General features: G+C 52.2%; 1 protein-coding gene and 1 long non-coding RNA gene across 8 annotated transcripts in view; one reads left to right on the forward strand and one right to left on the reverse strand.

Moving 5' to 3' along the window:
* Positions 1–25,709, forward strand: part of LOC310851804 — a 442,605-nt gene that overhangs the window by 388,566 nt on the left and 28,330 nt on the right. The gene's annotated exons all lie outside the window — the stretch shown is intronic.
* DPF1 (double PHD fingers 1) lies at positions 134–25,516 on the reverse strand. Of its 7 annotated transcripts, none has more exons than XM_083754104.1 (12): positions 24,789–25,516; positions 20,920–21,080; positions 19,696–19,788; positions 16,370–16,497; positions 15,287–15,376; positions 12,954–13,032; positions 11,654–11,785; positions 5,549–5,599; positions 4,569–4,688; positions 2,723–2,835; positions 1,198–1,279; positions 134–1,096 (listed from the first exon to the last, which is right to left on the reverse strand). In XM_083754104.1, exons 1-12 carry the CDS (start codon positions 24,818–24,820, stop codon positions 1,026–1,028), a joined length of 1,152 nt encoding a protein of 383 aa, XP_083610230.1. In that variant the 5' UTR covers positions 24,821–25,516; the 3' UTR covers positions 134–1,025. The 7 variants fall into 7 exon arrangements, with proteins under 7 accessions (XP_083610230.1, XP_083610229.1, XP_083610232.1 ...); XM_083754103.1 differs by having other exon boundaries at positions 19,681–19,788; positions 24,789–25,196; XM_083754106.1 differs by having other exon boundaries at positions 4,569–4,631; positions 19,681–19,788; positions 24,789–25,193.

Genomic DNA, 25,709 nt, shown 5'->3' on the forward strand with positions numbered 1-25,709 from the left:
GCGCCATGTGGGAGGGGAACTGCCCCTCCCATCTCCCCCCCCCCATATAACATCAGTCTAGACACACCTGGAATTTGACACCATGACTAAGGGGGGAGGAGGCAGCAAAAGAAGGAGCAGCAGCCGCAGGAGCTGTAATTCAGACCACATTTAATGCACAGAACAATCCAAGCACATTAGCAGATGCAGGCAACAGAACAACACCATGTACACAAGGGGAGGGGGCTTAGTGGGAACAGCCCCTGCTAGCCCCCGACACATTTTTTTAATTTTGGGGGGGCTGTAGTTTCCCCACCCTAACCCCCTTTTCCAGGGGTGTGTATTTTTTCCCTTCAAGTTTTCATTCCCCCCCAATTGTAAAATCCAGCAACACTGAAAAAAATCCTGCCTTGTGACAGCTGAGCATCACCCACCCACCCCTTCCGACCCCCTCCCCTTGCCCTGCCAGCTCCAGCTGTGACCCTCTGTCCTCCCATTGCTGCAGCCAGTCACCCCCACCACCCCCCAAAAAACCATTGCTTTTCATCCTGCCCCCCCCCCACTCCACTGGTCTTTGAGAAGCTTAACTCCTCCTTCGTCTGGCCGCCTTTTCGGAGGTTGTGCCAGGTCCGAAAGAGACAGGAGCAGAGAACTGGGTCGCAGCCCAAGTGAGGGGGGGGCGGCTGTATCCTTGTCTTGCGGGGGGGGGCAGGACCTGCCCACTTTCACATGCATCTAGAGGGGAGGCAAAGGGCCAGGAGCGGCTGCTGTGCTGGCAGCTGCCTACCCCTGGCTTTTATGGCTTTTGAGTCTTGAGTTTTGGTGACAGCCAGCAGGAGACGCAGGCAGGGTTGCCCCCCCCCTTGCTGCAGCTGGTGGGGGGGCACGGAGAGAGATGGGGATGGAGGAGAAAAGGTTCTTGTGGCAGGCGAGAGGGCAACAAACGCCCCAAGGCCTGGCAGGGCTCAGCACCATCACGGCTAAGGGCACGGAGGAGGAGGAAGGGGGGCGAAGATGGAAAAAGGGGGGGCCGGCGGGCTCCCAGCCTAGGTCAGGGTGATGTAGGCTGAAGCCTTCTCCTTCAGCTGCCGCAGGCACAGGTGGCAGCTCCAGGTTCCTGGAAACGGAGTGGAGAAAGGCAGAGAAGCATCAGATGGAGATGCCTTTACCCACTGCCCCTCCCCAAGTCCCCTTGCCTAGGGTGGGGTCCCTCCTCACCTTCGGGGGGCTCAGCCATGGGTGGGCTCAGGCAATACATGTGGTAGCCCCGGTCACAGTCGTCGCAGAACAGCAGCTGGTCCTGCAGTAGAAAAAGAGAGAAGGGCGTGGAATCGCTGCTCTGCAAGGGTGTAGTAAAGGTAAAGGGACCCCTGACCATTAGGTCCAGTCGCGGCCGACTGGGGTTGCGGCGCTCATCTCGCTTTACTGGCCGAGGGAGCCGGCGTGCAGCTTCCAGGTCATGTGGCCAACATGACTAAGCCCCTATTGGCGAACCAGAGCATCGCACGGAAACGCCGTTTACCTTCCCGCCGGAGTGGTACCTATTTATCTACTTGCACGTTGACGTGCTTTCAAACTGCTAGGTTGGCAGGAGGAGGGACCGAGCAACAGGAGCTCACCCCATTGCGGGGATTCGAACCACGGACCTTCCGATTGGCAAGCCCTAGGCTCTGTGGTTTAACCCACAGTGCCACATGCGTCCCTCTGCAAGAGTGTACTTGTAATAATTATTAATAATAATTTATACCCCACCAATCTGGCTGGGTTTCCCCAGCCTCTCTGGGCGACTTCCAACAATATTAAAATACAATAACCTATTAAACATTAAAAGCTTCCCTGAACAGGGCTGCCTTCAGATGTCTCCTTGACATCTGGTGGGATGGCATTCCACAGGGCGGGAGCCACCACCAAGAAGGCCCTCTGCCTGGTTCCCTGCAACTTGGCTTCTCGCAGCAAGGGAATCACCAGAAGGCCCTTGGTGCTGGACCTCAGTGTCCGGGCTGGACGATGGGGGTGTACTGAGCAGGAGCTCCTCTTTGGAGGACAGGGAAGCCTGGCGCCCACGAGGGCTCATTTCAGGCAGAAACGGGTCTTCCACAAACACAAGAGCTCAGCTAGTAGAGGGTCAGATTCTTCATCTTCAGGGTTGCGGGTTCAAGTCCCGCTTTGGCAAAAGATTCCTTCCTTGCAAGGGGTTGGGCTAGATGACCCGCGTGATCCCTTCTAACTCTACAATTCCATGATTTCAGTGGGGGGTGGGGTGGGAGAAAGGCCTCTGCAGACAAAGGGAGTCTTCATCCCCTGAACTGCACTTCTTCGCCAAAGGAACAAGAGAAAAGATTCAGGACAGAGGAAATAAAAAGTCCTTTGCACAGCGCAGAGTTAAGACTGCGGAACTCTCTGCCACATGAGGCAAGCACTACTGCTGCATCCCAGTTGTGGGAAACTGCATGAGGGGGAGAGCTCTTCTTGCATCCAAAGCTTTTTTGTGGGCTTCCCATAAGGGTCACCTGGGGGGTCACAGGGTGCTAGCTTAGAGGAGCCCCTGGCCTGATCCTGCAGGCTCTCCTTAAGGGCAGGTGATCAACCCCAAGAACAGATAGAGCAATAAGGCATTCTAAGGATGGGAAGGCAGAGGCTGGGGAGATGATGGGGAGGGGGGTCTCAGCATTTGCTGAGCTCCTGGAAGGGTGGGTGGGGGAGGCGCTCAGATCCAGGCCCGGCCGGTGGCTCACGTACGTACGTCGTTCTCAGAGGTGCCGCAAAGACTGCAGCTCTTGCACTCGATGCACTGCCACCGGTAAGTCCGCACGGCAGCTGTCATGTTGACGGTGAATTGCAGGCAGGATGGGTGCCCTGCGCACGAGAGAGGGAGGGAGGGAGACACAGAGCAGCACATGAGTCCACGCAGGAGCAGCCAGCCAGCAGGTGCAGCAGTTAGAGCATCAGACTAGGACGTGGGAGAGACCTGGGTTCAAATCTCGCCACTCGGCTCTGAGCGAGGCTCGCTGGGGGTGACCTTGCGCTGGTCAGTGACCCTCTCGGCCTCACCTCCCATGCTGGGGGGGTTGTTGTGGGGGTCAAATGAGTAAATGAGGAGGGGGAAGAGCTTCTGGGGGTAAAGGTAGAATATAAATGGAATGAATTAATGAATGGGCCAGCTGTCCATTGCAGGAAAAGCTCTTTAAGACTTCCAAGCATCTCTGACACAAAACCTCTGCTTCAAAACTTCCCGTGAAGGAGAATCTTCTGAGGGAGTCCACTCCGGGGTCAGACGCCTATTGTCCGAAAGTGCGCAGTTCTGTCGCACTCAAGAAGGATATTGCAGAGGTGGGAAAGGTTCAGAAAAGGGAGGGAGCAACTCCAGGAAGAAAACCTGCAGCGTCTCGGGCTTTTTAGTTGAGAGGAAAGTATGAGGCGACATGGTGGAAGCGGATAAAATCAGGCATGACTTGGATAACGTGGAAGTTTTTCTGCATGATTCAGATACAGTGGTACCTCTGGTTGCGAATGGGATCCGTTCCGGAGGCGCATTCGCAACATGAAAAGAATGCAGCCCACAGTGGTGCAATTGCGCATGCACGGGTTGCAATTCGCCGCTTCTGTGCATGCGCATGATGTCATTTTGTCTTCTGCGCATGCGTAAGCAGCGGAACCCAGAAGTAACCCTTTCCAGTACTTCCGGGTCGTAACCTGAAAGAACGTAACATGAAGCGGACGTAACATGAGGTATGACTGTAAAAGAAAGCCTTCAAAATTCAACTATGGAACTCCCTGCCACAGTTCGGAGGGCTCTAAAAGAGGACTAGGCTCCTTCATGAAGGACCAGATTCTTGCACTCAGGTCCTGCTTGCAGGTTTCCCATAAGGGGCACCTTGATGGCCACTGGGAGAACAGGAGACTGGACTGAATGGGCCTCCTTTGGCCTGATCCAGAGAGTGATTTTACCCCTCCAAATTATCATGTGGCAACGAAGGGGTGTGTGTCAAGCAATGGCTCCTGAATGCTGGAGGGAGATGCTTACTGACGGCATGTCCCAGTTAACCTCGCTGCCCTCAGCTCCACCACTCAAAACTTTCCAGACACTCTTCAAGGGAAGCTCAATGTATAAAACACAGCAGTAGCCAGTCCACTTTGGCTGAGCACAGATAACCAGAATTGGGTCGTATCTTTCCAAGCTGACAAAAGCCCTTTGTGGCGCAGCTGTGTTGGCTGTGAAATGCTTGTCTCTAGCAAAGCTGTACACCTCAAAGAACACAGCCACCCACCATGGCAACTCTGCACGTGCTCAGAGATCTTCTGCCTCCTGCTGCTGTGCACCTGAGACCTGCAGTTTGAGAAACGCTCTGCGTCCTGGTGGACAATTCTTCCTGGGAGGTTTCAGAGCAGAGATTAGAGTATCAGGGATTCTTTAGCTGCGATTCCTGCATTGCGGCGGGCTGGACTAGATGGCTCTAGAGTGTCCCTTCCAACTCAGAGATTCTCTGATGCTGCTCCATGTTTATACCCCGGAGGCAGGTTCCCCCACCGCTCTGCCCCGCATGAGCCAAGCCCTTCCCCCTACTTCGCCCCGCCAGCCCCGGCCTCACCTGAACGGCCACAATCTGCGCAGGAGATGAGATCCTCGGGGCAGCCGGTCTTCTTGGAGCCGCCTAGACAGAAATCACAATAACCGTTTGGTATGACTGTGCCGTCCGGTGCTTTCTTAGCTGTAAGACAACAGCAAGGAGAGGCCGAAATCAAGGGGGGAAGCCACACAGGCCTCCCTGTGCACCCCAGAATCCCCCTCCGCCCCCCAGCCACCCCAAGGCAGGAGGGGGGGAGCCCCACTCCTTCTTGCCTGCCTGGCCACACATTCGCCGCCGCCTCCCAGTGCATGGAGAGTTTTTGCAGCATCACAGAATAGGACAGCTGGGAAGGGTCCCAAGGGTCATCTAGCCCAACCCGCTGCAGTGCAGGACTTTTGCTGGCCCCTGGTCCACATGCAGCTGGAGAAGGGGGCTGGCGCTTCCTTTCACACATGACAAATGCCCCACTGCGCCATCATCACCTCATGCAGGGGGCTTGGCAGCCCATGAACACATGCCTCCATCACAAAAGATTATACAGCCCATGCAGTTTCGTCCTCTGTGCCCTAAGTTTCCGGTCCTCAAGGCCTCCTTCCCCAAGACCTCCTTCCCCCTTGCCCTGCAGCCCATCTTTGGCCCAAATTCATTTGAAATGCACCAGAATCGCAGGAGGGGGATGAAATCAGCAGAGCAGGGAGTGGCCCCCACCCCCCAGAGGAATTTCCCAGAGGAATTTCATCTCTCCTGGTTGCAGAAGGAGGAAGCGTTTGGGTTTTGGTTCAGGGGGGGCTTCTCTCAAACAAGAGCCCCCGCAGGTGAATCACCACAACTCTGGAGAAGCGGCCGGCAGGGTGAGGAAGGGGGAACCAAGGCAAGAAAAGGGTGGCCCCCCAGGACTCGAACCTGCGCCGCCCCCCCAGGAGACGGTGGGCAGAGGGGAGAACCAGGCACACTTGCCAAGGCCACCTCCTCCTCTTCCCGCCTCACAGGGATGGTTTTACCTGTGTGCCTGCGCTGGTTCTCAGGGACCCAGTTCAGCTCTTTGTAAAACTCTGGAGGAAGCCAGACATGCAAAAAGATATATATATATATATAAACAAATGGAAATAAGCAGGAGGGGGGAAATAAAAAATAAAAATGGAGCACATCAAAATCAGCCGCGTGAGAAGACGCCAGTCGGGTTTCCATGAAAGGAATCGTTTTTTTTAAAAAATAAATATATATATATCTGCATCTTTGGAATCAGCAAGCAAAGAAATGAATATGTAAAAAGAGGGAGGGGGAGCTTTGTGAAAGGATGGAGGGGTTTGTGGGGTGGAGGCGCACGGAAGTGAGTCTTTGGCACCGTAATTGGGGGGTGGGGGTGTGCGCAAGGGGGTGGGACAACAGCAAAAGAGGCACTGGCAGCTAAGAAACAGGCAAAATCCAGTTCTAGGATTGAGCCTCCAAGTTCGCAGAGGGGGCAGCCCAGAGAGAAGGAGGCACAGCCCTCTGGGTCAGAATGGGGCAAATTTTCTTGCCCACCCTCCAACCCATCTGAGGTGGGGAGGGGGACCCAGGCGTCCTGGCCCTTGTTCTCCAGAGATTGTGGTGCTAACCAAGTCCCTTCCCCCAATCTCCTGCTCTTTGTGCAGATCCAACTACATCAGTATGCACTGGTGGTCGCCATGGCAACTGTCTAGAAAAAAAGGATGGGATGCATGTTAGTTGGGGGGGGCAGGAGAGAACTCTCCTCCTTCCCTCTCTCTCTCTCTCTCTCTCTCTCTCTCTCTGTGTCTCCCCCCCAAGCTTTGAAAGCTAGACTTCCGCCAACCACACCCCGTTTCCTTGTGCAGTTCATGCCCCCCCACCATGATGTTCCCCCCTCCTCAAAAAAGGGGGGAGGGGAAAAATCACATCTATTCAGTCTCCCTTTGCAATGCACCCCCCAAACACACACACACTCCCCCCCAACTGCCTCAGTGCTCTCTCAAACACAGCAATTTTAAATGGCCTAATAGACAGCAGATTCCTAGATCGTTGCTGGAGGGATGTTAATGCACCTGTCCGCCCCCTCCCCAAAAACAAACTTCCCTTCCATCACATGCATAACACAGAACACAGAGAACACACTGCTTCGGTCTCATGATTCACAGAGATGGGACAGCCAATGGGACAAAGATTCTCACACACAACAACGCAACACAACAACAACACAACACAGAGAGCATTGGATATTCAGAAAGTTGTACAGAGTTTTCATGACATCATAGAATTGTACAGTTGGAAGATGCCCCCAAGGGTCATCCACACCAACCCCCTGAAATGCAGGGATCGCAGCTGAAGGACCACTGACAGGTGGGCAAAATAAATAATAACGGTTTCAAGGGACATCCTTCTGTTGTCCCCTTGATTATTTTACACTTTTCAGTTATCACATTGCTCACAATCAGCACGGCCTGTTGTTCTGAACAGATTGCCTCAATACCTCTGCCAAATACCTCCCCAAAGGTCATCATTTCTATTGTCTTCTTCATAAAAAGTCCATGAAACATTGTCAAAGGCCTTCTCTGCGTCTATAAACATCCGTGCCACTTGTTTTTCGTTTCTGACCTCCAAGGAAGGGTTTTCGCTCTCTCTCACACACAAGACTTTTCAGAATCAAGAGGCCTTCGTGTGCCTTCACACAAACTGAGCCTTTGGTGTGCATTCTGTGTGCATTCGTACAAAGGCACCCACCCTGGAATAGGTGCCCTCTCATGCTGAAGATTGTGGGTGCCCACAAGGAAGGGCTTCAGCTTTGCCCATTGACTTGGGGGGGGCAGTCCCCACGAATATATTATTATGGGTGGCAAAACACCCATAATAATATATATTTCTTGGGCTCCATGATCACTGCAGATGGTGACAGCAGCCATGAAATTAAAAGACGCCTGCTTCTTGGGAGAAAAGCAACGACAAACCTAGACAGCATCTTAAAAAGCAGAGACATCACCTTGCCAACAAAGGTCCATATAGTTAAAGCTATGGTTTTCCCAGTAGTGATGTATGGAAGTGAGAGCTGGACCCTAAAGAAGGCTGATCGCCGGAGAATGGATGCTTTTGAATTATGGTGCTGGAGGAGACTCTTGAGAGTCCCATGGACTGCAAGAAGATCTAAAACCTCTCCATTCTGAAGGAAATCAGTCCTGAGTGCTCACTGGAAGGACAGATCCTGAAGCTGAGGCTCCAAGACTTTGGCCACCTCAGGAGAAGAGAAGACTCCCTGGAAAAGACCCTGATGTTGGGAAAGATAGAGGGCACAAGGAGAAGGGGACGACAGAGGACGAGATGGTGGGACAGTGTTCTCGAAGCTACCACATGAGTTTGACCAAACTGCGGGAGGCAGTGGAAGACAGGAGGGCCTGGCGTGCTCTGGTCCAGGGGGTCACGAAGAGGCGGACATGACTAAACTACAACAACAAACACCCACAGCCCCCAGGAGCTGGCTCCAGGATATGCATTCAATCCAGCTTCGGGGGCATATTTGTGCCAACACACAAACTCATCAGAAGCACCAGAACAAGACATAACCACCTCTGCCTCTCCCTTCTTTGCAGATCAGCTGCTCCCTCCCTCAGGGCTGTCTCCCCCACCCCCACCCCAGGCCCCCTCCTCACAACAACCCCCACCAACAGCAAGGCTCCTCCAAGCGTCTCCAACTTAATTGAAATGATAAATCAGACCAAAGAGGGGAAATATTATACCTGCCAACTCCACCCACCAGGTTGCCGTGGCAACCTCATCCGGCAGGTGGGTGGGGGTGTTAAAAATGAAGACCCTCACTCAGTGCGGGGGGGGGGGGGGAGCAAGGAAGAGGAAGGGAAAGGAACAGTGCAGCCACCATCTCAAGGCAGCGGTGTGTGCGTGTGAAGACACCCAGTAATTGCACTTTGCATATGCTAATTCAACCAGCCTGGCAGAGGTGGAGCTTCTGCAAGAAGCAGGGAGCCAAGGAGGTGAGGTGGCAGGTTGTGTTTCTAAAAGACTGTTGCCGATTGGGATGCAGCTGTGTTGGAATGTCAGAAGAGCCTTGCAAAGGCTCAGCCAGTCCGGGATCCTGTTCTCACAGCAGACAAACAAACGCCCATTATGGGAAACCCGGAAACAGGATCTGAGCACAAGTGCAACTCTCCCCTCCTGGGGTTTCCAGAAACTGGCATCCTGGGACATTGCTTCCTCCGACTGGAGGGCAGAATTTGGTGGTCACTCCTGCCTCCAGTGGGAGGGAATTCCGCAGCTTCACTCTGTGCTGCATTGATAATAATAATAATAATAATAATAATAATAATAATAATAATAATTTATTTACACCCTGCCCATCTGACTTGGTTTCCTCAGCCACTCTGGGCGGCTTCCCAAAAAAATTAAAATACTGTAATACATCAAAAATTAAAAGCTTCCCTAAACAGGCCTGCCTTCAGATTAATTCTAAAAGTCTGGTAGTTGTTGTTCTATTTGACATCTAGTGGGAGGGCTTTCCACAGGGCAGGCACCACCACTGAGAAGGCCCTCTGCCTGGTTCCCTGTAACTTGGCTTCTCGCAGTGAGGGAACTGACAGAAGGCCATCAGCACTGGACCTCAGTGTCTGGGCTGAACGATGGGGGAGGAGACGCTCCTTCAGATATACTGGCCCGAGGCCTTTAGGGCTTTTAAAGGTCAGCACCGACACTTCAAGTTGTTTTTGGAAACGTACTGGGAGCCAATGTAGGTCTTTCAAGACCGGTGTTATGTGGTCCCGGCGGTCACTCCCATTCACCAGTCTAGCTGCTGCATTCTGGATTAGTTGTAGTTTCCGGGTCACCTTCAAAGGTAGCCCCACGTAGAGCGCATTGCAGTAGTCCAAGCGGGAGATAACTAGAGCATGCACCACTCTGGCAAGACAGTCTGCGGGCAGAGAGGGTCTCATCCTGTGTTCCAGATGGAGCTGGCAGACAGCTGCCCTGGACACAGAATTGACCTGCGCCTCCATGGACAGCTGTGAGTCCAAAATGACTCCCAGGCTGTGCACCTGGTCCTTCAGGGGCACAGGTACCCCATTTAGGACCTGGGAGTCCCCCACACCTGCCCGCCCCCTGTCCCCAAAAACAGTACTTCTGTCTTGTCAGGATTCAGCCTCAATCTGTTAGCCGCCATCCATCCTCCAACCGCCTCCAGACACTCACACAGGACCTTCACCACCTTCACTGGTTCCGATTTGAAAGAAGTCTGTCGCAAACCTTCCCACGTTCCGCTTCCTTGCATGCCCAGTGTTATGAGAGAGGGAGGGGAGCTTTTCTCTATCCGCTGTCTCCAGGACGGGCATCATTTTTTAAAACTCATAGTAAAAATAATAAACTTCTCACAGTTTTCTGAAACCAGAAAGGCGCAAAATGTGGCACCCTTTCCCTCTTTTAGCTGCCCTTTCCCAAAACTTTCCCGGTTCTGCTTTTGAGGTAAAGCAACCAGGACTGTTCACAGGACACCCCAAACGTGTACACGCCAGAGCACTGTGAAATGGGCTGCTTTGTTTATTTTGACTTATTAGACCATAAATATGCGTGCCACCCAAATCTATTATCATAACCTTCCAAATCCAGCAATTCCATATTTTCTAATTTCATCCATTCCTTCAACCAACAGAGGCAAGATGCTTCATAATACAATTTCAAATCTGGCAGGGCGAAGCCTCCTCTTTCTTTTGCATCTCTAACAGCTTAAACTGTATTCTCGGCTTCTTTCCCTGCCAGATATACCTTGAAATTGTTTTTTGCCAATCTTTAAAAATTGCTGCCCCTTTGATTATTGGAATTGGCTGAAACAAAAATAACATCTTTGGTAGCACATTCATCTTAATAGCTGAAATCCTACCCCAAAATGATAACTTCAACCTTCCCCATATTTCTAGATCTCTTTTAACACTATTCCACATTGGCGTATAATTGTTTTGAAATAGATCAATATTTTTAGAGGTTAACCAAATCCCCCAAAACGTAACTCTTTTAACAACTTCTATACCTATTTGTTGCTGCAATACTTCTACCAGGTCCTGTTTCATATTTTTGACAATTATCTGAGTTTTCTTTTTGTTCAATTTAAAACCTGCCACCTGCCCAAACTGTTCAGTTTTCAGCTCCTTTTCCTAAGAATCTCTGGCACGGAAGAAAGATCGGAAGCTGCCAGCAGGTACCCAAGTAGCTTCGGGCATCTGCTGCCGATTCAGACCAGCTGGCAACTCCTTGCCAAAACAGACCTTTCCTGGGCCCGAGGGGGTTTGGCATTGAACTGGGACACTCCTGAGCGGCACAGGCTGAGAAGAAGTGGCCTTTGGGTCAGTCCAGCAAGAGGGGCAAAGGTGTCCCACTCAGGGAACAGGCTCAGGAACGCCCCCTGCCCCTGAGGCTGGCATCAAAACCACACTTCCTCCAAGGCATAGCCCATAGGAATAAAATATTCCCCTTTGGGCACTATTTTAGGGGCAGCAGGGGCTCTTCGCTCGCTTCTCGGACAGACTCTTGCGTTTTGGCCCATCTGGCTGGGCATTCTCAGCAGCCACTGCCCACCTGGTGCCCTTGGGATGCTGTGGACCACAATTCCCACCTCCCCAGCCACCGCAGCGGAGACTGATGGGAGATGTTGTCCTGCGGTGGCTTTCCTGGTTTCAGACCAAAGCCCTTTCCTTAGCTGGAGATGCTGGAGGCCTGCAAACTACGCTCTCATTTGTTCCTTCTTTGCATTTATATGCCACTTTCCCCCCAAGGAAAATTGCATTTATATGCCACTTTTCCCTCCAAGGTCCTTCTCCTCCCCGTTTCATCTTCACAACAACCCTGCAAAGTAGGTTAGGCCGTGTGGGACCGTGACTAGCCCAAGGTCACCCAGGGAGCTTTGTGGCCAATGAGGGGGGACTCGAACCCAGGTCTTTCCCAAGTCCTAGTTCTCATTTAATCTCTGCAGCAGCAACAACCCTGCAAGGTAGGTTAGGCTCTAGTCCCCCGGGGAGTTTCATGGCCAATGAGTGGGGATTCGAACCCTGATCCCTCTTTCAGGTGGGGGGGGGGAGCGTTCCCTGCAGCCAAAGGAGAGGTGGCCAGGGAGAGTCACTCACGTTTGTGGTTGTTCTTGCGATGGAAGGGGAGGGTGTGGCGTTCGGGGCCCTCCTCGCCCTCCTCCTCTGCCAGGTGCGTGTGAGTGTAGTGGTAGCTGAGTCCCGGGCGGTTCTTGTAGCGCTTCCCACAGACTGAAAAGGAAGAAGCAGCGTAGAATTGTGGAGATGGAGTGGGACCCCCGAGGGTCATCCAGCCCAACCCCCTGCCCCGCCATGCTCAAGAATCCCTGGCAGGTGAAAAGAACCCACAGGGCACAGGAACATAGGAATCTCCCTTATACCACTGGTCCATCTAGTTCAATGCTGTCTACACTGGCTGACAGCAGCTCTCCAGAACTTCAGTCTCTCTCTCGTCTGTAACTGGAGATGCTGGCAGGAATTGAACCCAGACCCTCTGCATCCAAAACATGTGCTCTGCCACTGAGCTGGCACCCAGGGGACTTTCTCAAAATGGGTAAACCGGGGTGGGGGGTCCCATCCCCTGGAAGAGGCAACCCCTGCCCTTAACCCCCTGGAAGAGGGTCACCCATCAACCCCTGCCCCCAATTCACCACCCCGCTCCCATCTCCTAGTAAGGGGCTACTCCCAGCTTTCCATGGCGACAACTTAATTATCTCTTTATTTCATAAAATCCATGTACCACTGAGTTGCAAAAAGAACACCTCTAAGCGCTTTACTATAGGATAAAACAATAAAATCCAGACAGGTTTGCAAAGATTGCTGTGAAGGCGCCTGGTTACTATCATGAGGCAAGGAGTTCCAAAGTCTAGGTGCTGCCACACTAAATGATGGAGTTTTTCCAAATGCAGAAGGGGGATTTTGCGGCAGGGCCAGTTCAATCTCACAGGCAAACTGGTCCCAAGTGCTTAAGGGGTTTTATTTATTCATGGTTATATTTATTAAATTTGTCAGCCCAAAGCAACTTACAACCAAGATACTAAGAGTAACTCCAGGAACTCAGCCCAGGAGCAAATTGGCAATCTGAGCATCGGAGGTACATGCGGACAAAACCTGTCTCCGCTCAGCAATCACGCTGCAGCATTCTGCACTCCCAGCAGCTTCCCCACATCCCCCTGACTCTTGGCCACAGCTCCCCACCCCCTGCTTCCACCCCGAAGTCCACCAGACCCACAGAGCTGCCCATTCAGCGCCCTGTGCTCTGCCCCCTCCTCTAAGCGTTTGGAGACATCCCTGGGGTCTGCTTCTCCTGAGCCAGGAACCGGCAGCAGGAACGCTCCCCTGGCCCCACTGCGACCCACCTCCACCCCTTGCCCCAAACCCCCATCAAAGGGGCACTCACTATCGCAGACATAAGGCTTGTCTCGGTCTTCCAGCAGCGCCGCGTCCTGCCTCTTCCGCAGACCCCCGATGCCGTAGGCCTGGGGAAGAGAGACAGGCTGGTCTCAGTGCTGATACAGTCTGTTTTTAAATAAAAAGCAAGCTCCTAGACCTCATGGGCATGGCGGAAGGGGAGAGGGAGAGCTTGCATTCAGCTCATGAGAACATGAAACTAGCCAGCTGGTTCTGGTCCAAAGGGGGCCCATCTAGTTCAGCCTTCTGTTCTCACAGTGGCATAGCTGTCAACCGTCCCTTATTTGGCGGGAAACTCCCTTATCCCAGCGCCGTGTCCCGCTGCTGTCCCTTACTGATGATGCCCCTTAAATTTCCCGGGTTCCATGCTCACCCAGCTCGGGAGGGAAGCAGCGGCTCAGGGCCCTCCGCCGCGAGGGACGCATTGTGAGGAGATGGGTGGCGGAGGGCGGGCAGGCAGCCCCTCTCTTGCGAGACTTCCGCCAGGATGTGCTGCTTAGCACCCCCTCCAACCAGTACAGCATCTTAACGTAGTGATTTCCCCCTCTGCATCCCTTTCCTAACTCTATTTTTATAAATCCTTTTTCCATCCATAGTTCAAATTTTTACTACAAGTTTTCTGTCAATCCTACCAATGTATGTAACTCTTGACAATAGCGTCTCAACTAAATGATAAACTTTCCCCATTCTTTATTAAAGAGGTCCTCTTCCTGGTTTCAAATTCTGCCTGTAAGCTTTGCCATCTCGACGTCGTTCATCAGTTTTGTCTGCCCCTCTTCTTTGGTCAGAGTTGAGGACCCTTAGGATCATCTAGTTCAACCCCCTGCAAAACACAGTCAGTGGCAGCAAAAGCAGCCTGGCTCCATCAGTGCCGGATTTCTGCATAAGCTAAGCAAAATCCCTTATTTTGGCTGCTGGTCCCTTATTTTCAAATCTGTAAGTTGACAGCTATGCACAGTGGCCAAATATCCCATAGAACCTCAGAATCCAGATAGACTGCGCCTGGGCTTGAAGGCTCCATAAGAACCTAAGAAGGGTCTGTCAACCGGTTCAGCTCCCAGCTTCAATGTTTTTTTCATTGCAAAGTTTCCCCGGCAATTATCCCCACCAACCTGGGGGACTCGGCAAGAGCTGAGCTGCAGAAGCAGACTCCGAATTCCCTGAGCTTCAGGTGAGCCGAGATAAGCAGCCTGAGCTTTGCAAGAGCTGAACTGCAAGTCGGTTAAGGTCGAAATGCCAAAGTCGAGCAAAATAACAAGGCCAAGGATGGGGGCAGAACAAAAGGCAAATTCAGCCTGATCTTGTCGAAATCCAAAAACATGCCTCTGTGGTTTGCAGATTAAGGAATGTGATTTGAGCAGAAGCCAATCCTAAAAGAGGCTGACCTACTTTGGATGATTTTGCAAGAGGAGGAGTGGAGGGGGGAGAGATTAGGGTGCCTCCCAGGCCCACTTTGCACAAAAAAGGGGCCAGAGTTGCAGCAGAAGAGGACCCTCATTTTACAGGGGGCTGCCTTTGCCAGATGCCCCCACAGCATGCACCGGGCCTGAGGGCCCCAAATTTCTGGGGCCAAGAGGAGAAAGGAGAAGGAGGGGTCCTCAGATGCCCCCCCAAATGGCCCCCTGCCCAACGTGCATTGCAGGGGGTTGGACTAGATGACCCCATGGGGCCTCTTGCAGCTCTACGAATCTATGATTCTCACCCAAAGTGCCCTACGCTGAGCCACGACGCTGGTTCCTCCAGCTATGGGCTGTCTACTCTGACTGGCAGCTGCAGGCTCCCAGGGGCTTCAGAGAGGGACCCTTTCCCAGCCCTGGAGAGGCGGGCGAACCCGTGACCATCTTCCCTGTCCTCTGCTCCAAGGAGGGGAGCGACAGCACTCTGCATGTGCTCAGGGGCACTTGCGTCTCACACAATCCAATTGGCAATGAGCCCCATCGCCGTAAAGCGGGACTGGGGTGGGGAGGCTAGAAGGCTAAACTTCCCCTTGAAGAGGACTGCCCACTCCCCAAACCTCCAACTGCCCGGCTCCCATGCTCCGAGCCGAAGAAAACCAGCCTTGCAGGGTTGGAAGGAAGCTCCAGCTTCCTTTTCCTGACAGGGGCTGGCTAGTCGCTTCTGAGAAGCCCCCCAAGCAAACCTTGGCCTTTCCCTGCTGCCGAAGCCCTGCCATGGGAACTTGCAGGTAGACTGCCCCTGCCTCTGGAGGCTCCATTGAGCCACCAGTGCTTTAACAGTGAAGAGTCTGCTGGCTCTTCAGGCTGGGACTTGAGAAGGTTGAGAAGCCTTTGCCCCCCTGCCTGCCCCCTTTCCTTGCCCCACCTTGCTCTTGGCCTTGTTCTTCCGGCGAGGGACGTCATCCTCCAGGTCGTCCGTGTCCAAGTCGTGGAGAAATTCCCCAATCGGCGCCTTCTGCAAAGTGTGTGAGAGAGAGATGTGAGAGGGGTAGGGACCCCTTCTCTCGCAGTCAACAGCCCAGGAGGCAGGCTGCCCAATGATCGCTGACCAGAGATTTGCAGAAGATTGGAAAAAGTATATGAACCATTTGAAAAGCAATTGCAACCAACAAAGTACGCTAGCAGGGCTACAAGAAGTTTTGTAAGGAGGAATATATGAAGTGCTACAAGGCAGATAAAGAAGAGATATATTGGTTATGAGTTTTAAATGTAACAGGGAAAATAAGAAATGTATACTAAGAGATTAGATTGGAAATTTTTCAGACTAATAATAATAATAATAATAATAGTTTGTTATTTATACCCCGCCCATCTGGCTGGACTGATGGAAGTCAAAAAAATTGAATAAGATGTAAAAAATATGTTTAATTACTGTTGAAAATGGTATATTAAAAAAAAACACTAATAAAAATTTATATAAAAGAAAAATAGAGAGTTAACAGCCCCAGGCTGTAGGCCGCCCAATGATCGCTGCCCTGATTGGATTCTTGCTGAGCACCCAAGGAGTGCTTTCAAGATCAGGCTAAAGGGGCCCCTCTAGTCCGGCCTCCTGTCCTCCCAGGGACCAAATGCCCTATAGAACCTAGGAATCCAGGTAGACTGCGACTGGAGCTGGAGGTTCCACAAGAACATAATATGATCCTGGTGACTGGACCACCTAGTCCAGCATCCTGTTCTCACAGTGGCCAACCAGATGGCTGTTATATGGGAAATCCTGGAAGCAGGATTCGAACACAAGAGCACCACCTCCTCCTGTGGTTCCCAGCGACAGACATTCAGAAGCATCGCTGCCTCCATCTGTGGTGGCATCTAACCATCTTGGCCCTCCCCTCCTCCATGAATTTGCCCGATCCTCTTTTAAAGCCACCCTCTGCCTCTTGTGGCAGGGAGTTCCACAGTTGAACTGGGCCTGCTATGGGGTGAGCTTGGCGGTTCTGGCTTCTCTCACCGGACAGTCCAGGATGAGCTCTTCCTCCTTCATCTCCGGCTTCTTGTCTCCCGTCTCGGCGCACAGCAAGGCTTCCAGGACGGGACCTTCGGGCAGCCCCCCCTCCTTCTTCAAGGGGGGCTCACAGTCTGGGGGAGGAGAGAAACCGAGTCAGAGGAGGAGAAGCCCTCAATTCATCCTTTCTGCCTGAATCTGGTCAACACAGAGACCCTCTGCACACAGTCACACAGATGCAGACCCACAACTCTCCAGACCAGCTTCCGGCCAAACAGGGCACCCCCCAGGGGGCAAACTATAACTCCCACCAGCCCCCACTAGCCACCTGGGGGCTGGCTGGGGGGAGCGGCCATCCTAATCTCCTGCAGGCCATCAGCTTGGGGAAGGGTCTAGACCTCCCTTGGGGCGGAGCTGATTTCTGCACTGCAGGGGGGCGAGACTAGATGACTCAGGGGGTCCCTTCCCATTCTGCAATCCTACAATTCTATTATTACCTAGAGGGTAAAGGGGACCCCTGACCATTAGATCCAATCACGGACATCTCTGGGGTTGCAGTGCTCATCTCGCTTTATTGGCCGAGGGAGCCGGTGTACAGCTTCCAGGTCATGTGGCCAGCATGACTAAGCCGCTTCTGGCAAACCAGAGCAGCGCATGGAAACGCCGTTTACCTTCCCGCCGGAGTGGTACCTATTTATCTACTTGCACAGGTATGTTTTTGAACTGCTAGATTGGCAGGAGCAGTCGCGGGGATTTGAACCACCGACCTTCTGATCAGGAAGTCCTAGGCTCTGCAGTTTAGACCACAGCGCCACCCGCGTCCCTATTATTACCTAGAGGGACGCTTAGAGGCAAGGGGGAGACAAACAGGGGCTGGAGGAGTAAAAGATAATCATTTTCTCCATTATCGTTTTATTTTTGTACTCCGGCTATCTGACTGAGTTGCGCCAGCCACTCTGCGTATCTTCCAGCAGATATAAAAACATAAAACATCAGCCATTCCAAACTTCCCGATACGGGGCTGCCTTCTAAAAGTTCTACAGTTAATTTTCCATAAAACCATAGAATTGTAAAGTTGGAGGACCCCAAAGTCCATCTAGTCCACCCCCCTGCAATGCAGACTTTTAAAAGCGAGTGTTGCTGTCTCAAGTTCACCCGATTGCAAGCGCATTTTGAATAAGTTTGCAATTAATAAGTGTGTAGTTGAATAAGTGTGCAATTAATCGTGGCTGTTTTGAATCCTACTGTGATGTGATCTTCCTTAGTAAGTCACACGAACCCCTATTTCAAATAGGTTTTTTTTTCCCTAGGGTGGGGGGCACTGGAGATGAGTTCATGGAACCAAAAAGGCCCAGAAAAGTTTAGGAACCAAATTGACTTTCGGTAAAACTCCTCCCTGAGGCTGCAGGGAACATCTGCGTTGATGGGAGCTGCCTTGGACCTAGCCGGCCTTTGCAGGTCAGCCTGCAGCCAGGTTGTGGGCCCCGATCCACCAGGGGAGACCCATTGCCTACACCAGGGGTGAGGAGCCCATTTGAGCAAAACAGGCAATGGATGCATTTCCCCTGGGAAATCTTCCAGGGAGGCAGGTATTCCTGGTGGGCGGAGCCAGAGGCAAAAGTGGGAGGAGCTCTTTCCCAGGTACAGTCAGAGTCAAGGTTTTTTACCGCCCTCCCCCCCCCAAAAAAATTGCATTTCCAGCATCCATCTAGGCAAGCAAAATGCATCATTTATTCATTTCATTTAACAATATTTAGATTTGCCGCTTGCTTGCAAGAGAACCTCTGAACGGTTTGCCAAAGTATAAAATGAAACATTGAGATCACAAATAAAAAGGCAGGAAGATGGGTAGCTAAAAAGAAATAAAACTCAGGTAACTTCTAGATATCTGGATAGGCTAAACAAAAGAGAATAGAGCAAATGCACCTGCCTGATTTCAAGTGGCAGGGAGTTCCAAAGTCTCAGGTGAAGGACACATCCCAGCCAGGCTGAAGCCCTCTGGGAAGGCACTGGGGCCAGGGAGGATGCAGCCTAGGGAAGGGGTCAAAGGGCTGTTCTTGCACTTCCTTCTGGGGCTGAGGACCCCCAGGTCCCCCTGCTCAACATGGACCCTAAGGTCCATGAATAATAATAGCTTAAAGGTCCTGGGCCCTAAGGAAGTCAGATTATCCTCCACCAGGGCCAGGGCCTTCTCAGTGATGGCTCCGACCTGGTGGAATGCTCTGTCCCACGAGACTAGGGCCCTGCAGGACTTGATCTCCTTCCACAGGGCCTGTATGACAGAGCTATTCTGCCTGGCCTTGAATTCGAATTCAGCCTGATCCTCTATTCCCTTTCCCCCTTCCTCTTCTACGAAGAAACCCTTTCTGGGACCCCACATTTAAATCCTTCCCTGGTCTCCTTGCAGGCCCTAGTAGGACCAACTTGGCCAGTTAGCCCTGGTGATCATTTGATGTCTACTGACTGGGTCCTTGCCCCCGAAATGACCCCTGAATTTTTGAATTTTATTGATATTGATGCTGCATTTTATGTTGTGCTTTTAAGTCACATTTTAATCCATGTTTTATATTTGCCTGTTAGCTGCCCTGAGCCCGGTTTTTAAACCAGGAAGGGCGGGGTATAAATAAAAATTTGTTATTATTATTTATTAAAAGGCCAAAATAATGACGAGAGACTTCTGACCCCGTATTTTAGCTACAGTCTTAAGTATTTTCCCTGCTTCTGATCTGCAACCTTACTAGACTGAGATTACTTTCCTTGGGGGGGGGGCACCGGACACCCCCCTCTCCAAACACACACACTGGCAAGAAAAATTGATGGACTATGTGGAACTGGCAAAACTGATGCACAAACAACGGGACAAGGACAACTGTGGCTTTAAAGAATGGTGCGAACCATTTACAAAGTCCTTAAAGAAACAACAAAATGAATTGGACTCCTTGGCAGGTTTCGAATAAACATACACAAACTTATTGGCTGTTAACATAATAGAAAGACGATTCAAGGATCTTGACAGTTTGATAATATGCAGAGAATAATACGTGTTGACAAATCAGAGCGAGGAACTGAGGGACGTCTTTTTTCTTTTTGGGGAGGGGGAAAGAATGGGGGGGGAATGAAAAGAAGAGGATATGTTTTGATAATTTGTCACGTTGAAATTTTCAATAAAAACTATTTTTTTAAAAAACACACACACACAGCCCATCCCCTGCGATTCCTGCCCTGCCGGGGTTGGGCTGGATGACCTTTGGGAGCCTTCGGGCTCTACACTTGCCCTGGCACCCCCTCCCCGCCCTGTTTGCCCACCCACTCCTTACCAATCTTGAACTCACAAGGCCGCAGGCGAGGATCCTCCAAGATGTTGAGCCGCCGCTTCTTCCGCCAACAGCGAGCCGGGTAAGTGTAGATCTGGCCCGGAGCCAGCCCTAAAGGAGGGGAAGGTTAGCGGCAAAAAATACCCTCCCACAAAACTTTGTAGGACGGGGTGGGGTGGAGGAAGGAATTGGGATTTGGCCTGGGCTGGGCTGAACAGCTATGGCTACCTGCCATCCATTTATCCCCTTGAAAAATCCCTCGTCATTTTTCCGCCACTGAGGCAAAACAGATTTTCGTTTTCGTCCAGCTACTTTGTGAGAGGGAAGGGGAAGAGTCAATACGGTGGAGGCCGCCTGCGTCTCCCAGCCTGCATCCCTCCAATGCCACCTTCAAGGCTGTAGTCCATATGAGGTCAAAGTTTTCTGTCTCTCAGTTTCCTGGCTGCGTTTTGCCTCCCCTTCACGCAGTTCCTCAAGAACATGAGAATGGGTTACTGGATCTGGCCAAGGCCCCATCCAGCCCAGGCTGAACAGCTGCACGTGGGAAACCTGAGAGCAGGATTCGAACTCAAGAGAAATGCTCTCCCTTCCTGCGGTTTCCAGTAACTAGCATTCAGAAGCTGACTGGCCCTCTCCTCCTCCATGAGTTTCTCCAAGCCTCTTTTAAAGCCATCTATGTTGGCGGCCATCTTGTGGGAGGGAGTTCCACAGATTAACTTTGTCCTGAAGAAAGACTTTCTTTTATTCGCCCTGAATCTTCCAGCATTCACCTCCGCTGGAATGTCCAAGAGTTCCAGCGTACGGAGAGAGGGAAGGAAAACTTTCCTCTGTCCTCCCTTAAATAGCACGACTCGTTTACTTTCATCCCAACTAAAGTCCCAAAGGTTGCCACCTTTCTTGGAGTCCCACTCACTTGATGATTTTGGTGGCCCTTTCCTGAACCTTTTCCAACTCCTTTTCGAGTCAAGGCGACCAGAACTGGATCCACTTATTCCAAATGCATTACTCCACACAATAGATTTATTTAAGGGCATACCTGCAGTTTTATTTTCAATTGCTTGCCTAAGGATCCCTTGCATGGAATTTGCCCTTTTCGTGACTGCTGCACATTCCTTCTCCCCTCACCCTCCTCCAGACACACATGCAGACCCCCAAGGCCCCCAGAGAAGGGTCTGCTCTATGTACAGCGCCCAGCACAGGGTGCCCTCCTCAGAGAGCACCTGCAGCCCCTAGACCCCATACCTGGTCCCCGGTGAGTCTTCTCCATCCAAATGTAGCAGTTATTCTGGGCGACCCCCGTCTGCGAGTCGAGGAAGGGCAGGCGCATACTCCGCTCTGCGCATAGCCGGGCATTGTAGCTGCGGCAGTGCTCAATAGCTTCCCGGTAGAAATCTTCACCTAAACTGTAAGGAGAAAGGCCCACGTTTCTGCACCTCTCTTAAGAGCCGAGATCACTCAGACAGTTGTCATATTTAGACCTTACAAGGCATAAGTGTTTTCTGCTTGGCAAGCTGCAGCTGAGCTCTTGCAAAGCTCATGCTTCTTAACCCAAACTGCAGCTGAGCTCTTGCAAAGCTCATGCTGATTAAACTGCAGCTGAGCTCTTGCAAAGCTCATGCTGATTAAACTGCAGCTCAGCTCTGCTAAGAAGTTCTGGGCTGAACCAGCTGCTCCGTTCCTGAACGCTTTTCTCTTGTCCTACTTGAAGGCCAAACGTATGAAGCAACAGAAACTCGACCCCGAATCCCTCACACGTTTGCTGACAAAAAGTCAAAGCAGCAAAACCTGGAGAGGTCTCTGACCTGGAACTCTACCAAAAGAAGCCTCAGGGAAGACCAAGCGCAAACCAGCAAGAATCTGGTTGCAAAACACTGAAAAGCCCAAAGTGCCTGGCTGGCTGCACCACTGCAGCGAGATGCTCAATCCCAATGCAGACTCTCTCCAAAGAAACAACTGCAAACATAGATGCGGGCAGAAGTGACCCACATCCCTTTTTGGTTCTAGGGCAGTAACAAAGAACATGTGGAGCCTAGGGATGTTGTGGAGCGGGTAGCTCAGGAGACCTGAAACCCTGGCCTTTTGCAAGGGGCCTAGATCTCCTGCTCATTTCCCTCTTTTTTTCAAAATAAAATGACCTATAAGCAACATTTTTTTTATTAAAGCCCAGGGCCAGAGAGGCAGCTCCCCTCTCCCCAACAAAGCCATCTTAATCCGTCTAGAGGCCTCTTAGTTTTCCAGGGAACATAAACCACAGATTATGGGTGGAGCAGAGGAGGGCCCAATCCAGCACATTCAGCGTCCCAGGCTCAGAAAACCTGCTGACACCATCCCATTGCACAGAGGATGCCCTGCCAGCCAGAATTTGTCATGTGTCCCCCCGAAAGTCAGCAGGAAATTGCATCTATATGTACAACTTCACATATGCAAACATCATGCAAATGTGTGCCCCGGGCCCATGCAGCTAAGCCTCATATGCACCCTTAAGAAGAGCCTGCAGGATGCGGCCAGTGGCCCACTGATTCCAGCATCCTATTCTCGCAGTGGCCAACCAGATTCCTGTAGGATTTGACTGCAAGAGCCCCACTCTTCCCTCCTGCTGTTTGCAGAATCGTTCACTGGAGGCAGAGCAGAGCCATCCTGGCCAATCCTCTTCTAAGGCCAACTGTACTTGAGAGCAGTACATGTGAAAAGGATCTAGGAGTCTTGGTTGACCACAAACTTGACATGAGCCAACAGTGTGACGCGGCAGCTAAAAAAGCCAATGCAATTCTGGGCTGCATCAATAGGAGTATAGCATCTAGATCAAGGGAAGTAATAGTGCCACTGTATTCTGCTCTGGTCAGACCTCACCTGGAGTACTGTGTCCAGTTCTGGGCACCACAGTTCAAGAAGGACACTGACAAACTGGAACGTGTCCAGAGGAGGGCAACCAAAATGGTCAAAGGCCTGGAAACAATGCCTTATGAGGAACGGCTGAGGGAGCTGGGCATGTTTAGCCTGGAGAAGAGGAGGTTAAGGGGCGATATGATAGCCATGTTCAAATATATAAAAGGATGTCACATAGAGGAGGGAGAAAGGTTGTTTTCTGCTGCTCCAGAGAAGCGGACACGGAGCAATGGTTCCAAACTACAAGAAAGAAGATTCCACCTAAACCTTAGGAAGAACTTCCTGACAGTAAGAGCTGTTTGACAGTGGAATTTGCTGCCAAGGAGTGTGGTGGAGTCTCCTTCTTTAGAGGTCTTTAAGCAGAGGTTTGACAACCATATGTCAGGAGTGCTCTGATGGAGTTTCCTGCTTGGCAGGGGGTTGGACTCGATGGCCCTAGTGGTCTCTTCCAACTCTATGATTCTATGATTCTAAAGCCATCCAGTTTGGTGGCCATCCCTGCCTTGTGGGAGGGAGTTCCATAGGTGAACTCTGCACTGCGCCAGAAGAAGTGCCTTGATGGAGCCATCAGGAAATAGCAGGCCTGGGGTGTATGGGGGTGATGATGTCTGAAGAGTATCCCTCTCTGTACTGCAGAGGGGCAAGGCAGGTGAGGGGGAAGAGGCGGTTTCACCTGTGGAACCACTTGCCACAAAGTGAGGACAGGGCTCCAGAATGAAGGCAGGGAAGGTGTCAGGCCTTATGAGGAGCGGTTGAGGGAGCTGGGGGTGTGTAGCCTGGAAAAGAGAAGTCTGAGAGCGGGTAGGGCAGGCGTCTTCAAATATCTGAAGGGCTGTCCCATGGAATAGGGGGCCAGTTTGTTTTCTCCTGCTGCAGAGGACCTGAACCAATAGATTCAAGTTACAAGAAAGGAGATTCCGATGAAACGCTAGGAAGAACTTTCTAGTGGTAAGAGCTATTTGACTCCCTAGGAATGTGGTGGACCCTCCTTCATTTGAGGTCAGGGGTTCTTCAGTCAAGATTCCTGCACTGCAGGGGGTTGGACTAGATGTCCCTTGTGGGTCCCTTATGATAAAACGCAAAACAAGGGGTCCAGGAAGGGCAGAACGGTTGATACCCCAAGGGGTGGATTTGTGCGACTGCTCCCCCTGCTTTCAAAGACAAGGCTTCAGGACAGCGTCACAGTAAGGATAAGAGTGTCTCTGCCCATGCACAGAGGGCCTTCCCCTCGCCAATGACCAATCCCTGCCATCCCACAAGAGCCTCAGAGGGGCAGACTGGCTTTCCAATCCAGCCTTGGCACCCAAGTCTGTCCCGTTTTTTTTGGAAACCAAACCTTCACGTCAAAATGTTATAGCAATTGTTAAACACACACCGGGGCTGGGAGGCCAAGCGGCTCTGGCCTTTAGCTCCTACATCCTGGGGTTTTTTTAGGGGGGGGACGGAGGGAGGGGAGAAAAGCAAACCCCACCCCAGATGCCCAAACCCCTTGGTGCTGGGAAGCGACCCACCGCAGAGTACAATCCTTTTGCACACAGACCCTCTGACAACAGGGGCAGTAGGGAAGGGGCGCAGAGGTTGGGGGGGGCGGCCGAGGTGACCCCCCCAACCCAACCTCCGCACACCTGTTCCCTTGGAGCCGGTGCATGCCCGGCTGCCGGTCGTGCAAGACCCTTCTTTGCACGCGCAAATACGCACGGAGGGCACCCAGACACAACACCGGCGGGCACCCTGCCCACGCTCAGGATCCGCGCGCGCGCTCGCGCTGCCCCCGGGGGAGTCTCTCCCCAAGGCGCCCCCCCCCGCCAACCACCACCACCACAACTGCCGGGCGCTTTGTACAGGGACGCGCGCAAGCTGGCACCCTCTCCCGGTGCGCCCATCTCCGCCGTCCCCCTCTGGCAGCAGCAGCAGCCGCCCCCCACCTGCACCGTGCGGCTGCAATGGAAGCCCAGCCGGCCTCTCCCATCCCGAGCCCCTCACCCACCCCCACTCCGCCCCCCTTCGCCCTCCCCTCCCTCCCTCCCTCCCTCCCTCGCAAGGACCAGGAGCCGCGACGCCGGAGCCCCTCGGCTGTCCGCCGCTCTCCCTCGCGCGCCCTGCAAAGCCATTCACGCCGAGGGGAGAAGGCGAGCCATCCATCCCTCTCCTCTTTGCGCTCGCCTGCCCCCCATGCCTGAGGGAGGGGGGACCTGCCACCCCCCAGATGTGGGGCACCCACTCACCATTTGATAGGCTTGTGCACAGCTGTAGCCATTTTGGGAAGATGTGGAGATGCCTCTGCCTCCCAGGGCTGGCGGGTTGGAGGAGCAGAGAGGATTTTTTTTCTCCTTTTCTTTCTTTCTTTCTTTTGCTTTTTTTTTTTAAAACCTCTCACATCAGAATATACTGTACAATTTTATTCATTCTCCAGCAGCCTGCAGGAAGGGGGGGCCCAATCACAGCCCAGCTCCTTTGAGCCCCGGTGCACCATGGGGAATGTAGTCCCAGGGTTGCACAGAAACCTTCCTCTCCGCCTCCACCCCAATTCTTTTCCTTTTTTCTGTTTTGCATTATTATTTTCTCTCTCCTTCCTTTGCAAGCCGCGGCAGGGGGTGGGGGAGAGTGCCAGGCGGCTGCCACCAGGGGACTACACCTCCCAGAGGGCCTTGCGTTTGACAGCTGAGAGGGAGGTTGGGTGCGGGATGGAAAAAAAATGAGGGGGAAGGGGAGAGGAGGGGTGGCAGCTCCCCGTATAAATCGCGCTGAAATAAATAAATAAAAATGCAGTTTGCATCTGGTTAGCGCGCACTTTTGTGCGATTGCATTTCAAGGGAGGCGGTTGCAGAAGCATCTGCAGGTGCAGGGGTCATCATCAATTATTGGGGTGTAGGAGGGATGGAAGGAATCCTAAATTCTGGCTTTCTTTGATCTCCAAGCTGGAAGCCCTTTCTGTGTGGGGTTATTATTATTTTTTGGGTGTGTGTGTTGGTATCTCGATTGTGTAGTAAGAAGGGGATTCTGGAATCTCGCCTTAATTCCATGCCCAGGCTTAGCGCGCGCCCACCCCCTCCCCCGCCCCACCAACCCAGTTAATGGGGAAGCTGTGCTGAAGACGAGGGTGCTCCTAAACGAGTGCAGAGTGCATTTCCCCTCCCCAGTTCAGA

Source organism: Podarcis gaigeae (assembly GCF_964106915.1).
Source record: "Podarcis gaigeae genome assembly, chromosome: 8".
Classification (NCBI taxonomy): domain Eukaryota; kingdom Metazoa; phylum Chordata; class Lepidosauria; order Squamata; family Lacertidae; genus Podarcis; species Podarcis gaigeae.

What these genes read in the sequence shown, in the direction of transcription:
- DPF1 (XM_083754103.1), bottom strand. Translation starts at nt 24,820, where the DNA reads ATGGCTACAGCTGTGCACAAGCCTATCAAATG. An exon ending in GCCTTGTGAGTTCAAGATTG is followed by an intron (nt 16,498 to 19,680) that starts GTAAGGAGTGGG and finishes CTCCTCCCCCAG; the next exon opens with ACTGTGAGCCCCCCTTGAAG. An exon ending in CGCAGATTGTGGCCGTTCAG is followed by an intron (nt 2,836 to 4,568) that starts GTGAGGCCGGGG and finishes TCTCGTGCGCAG; the next exon opens with GGCACCCATCCTGCCTGCAA.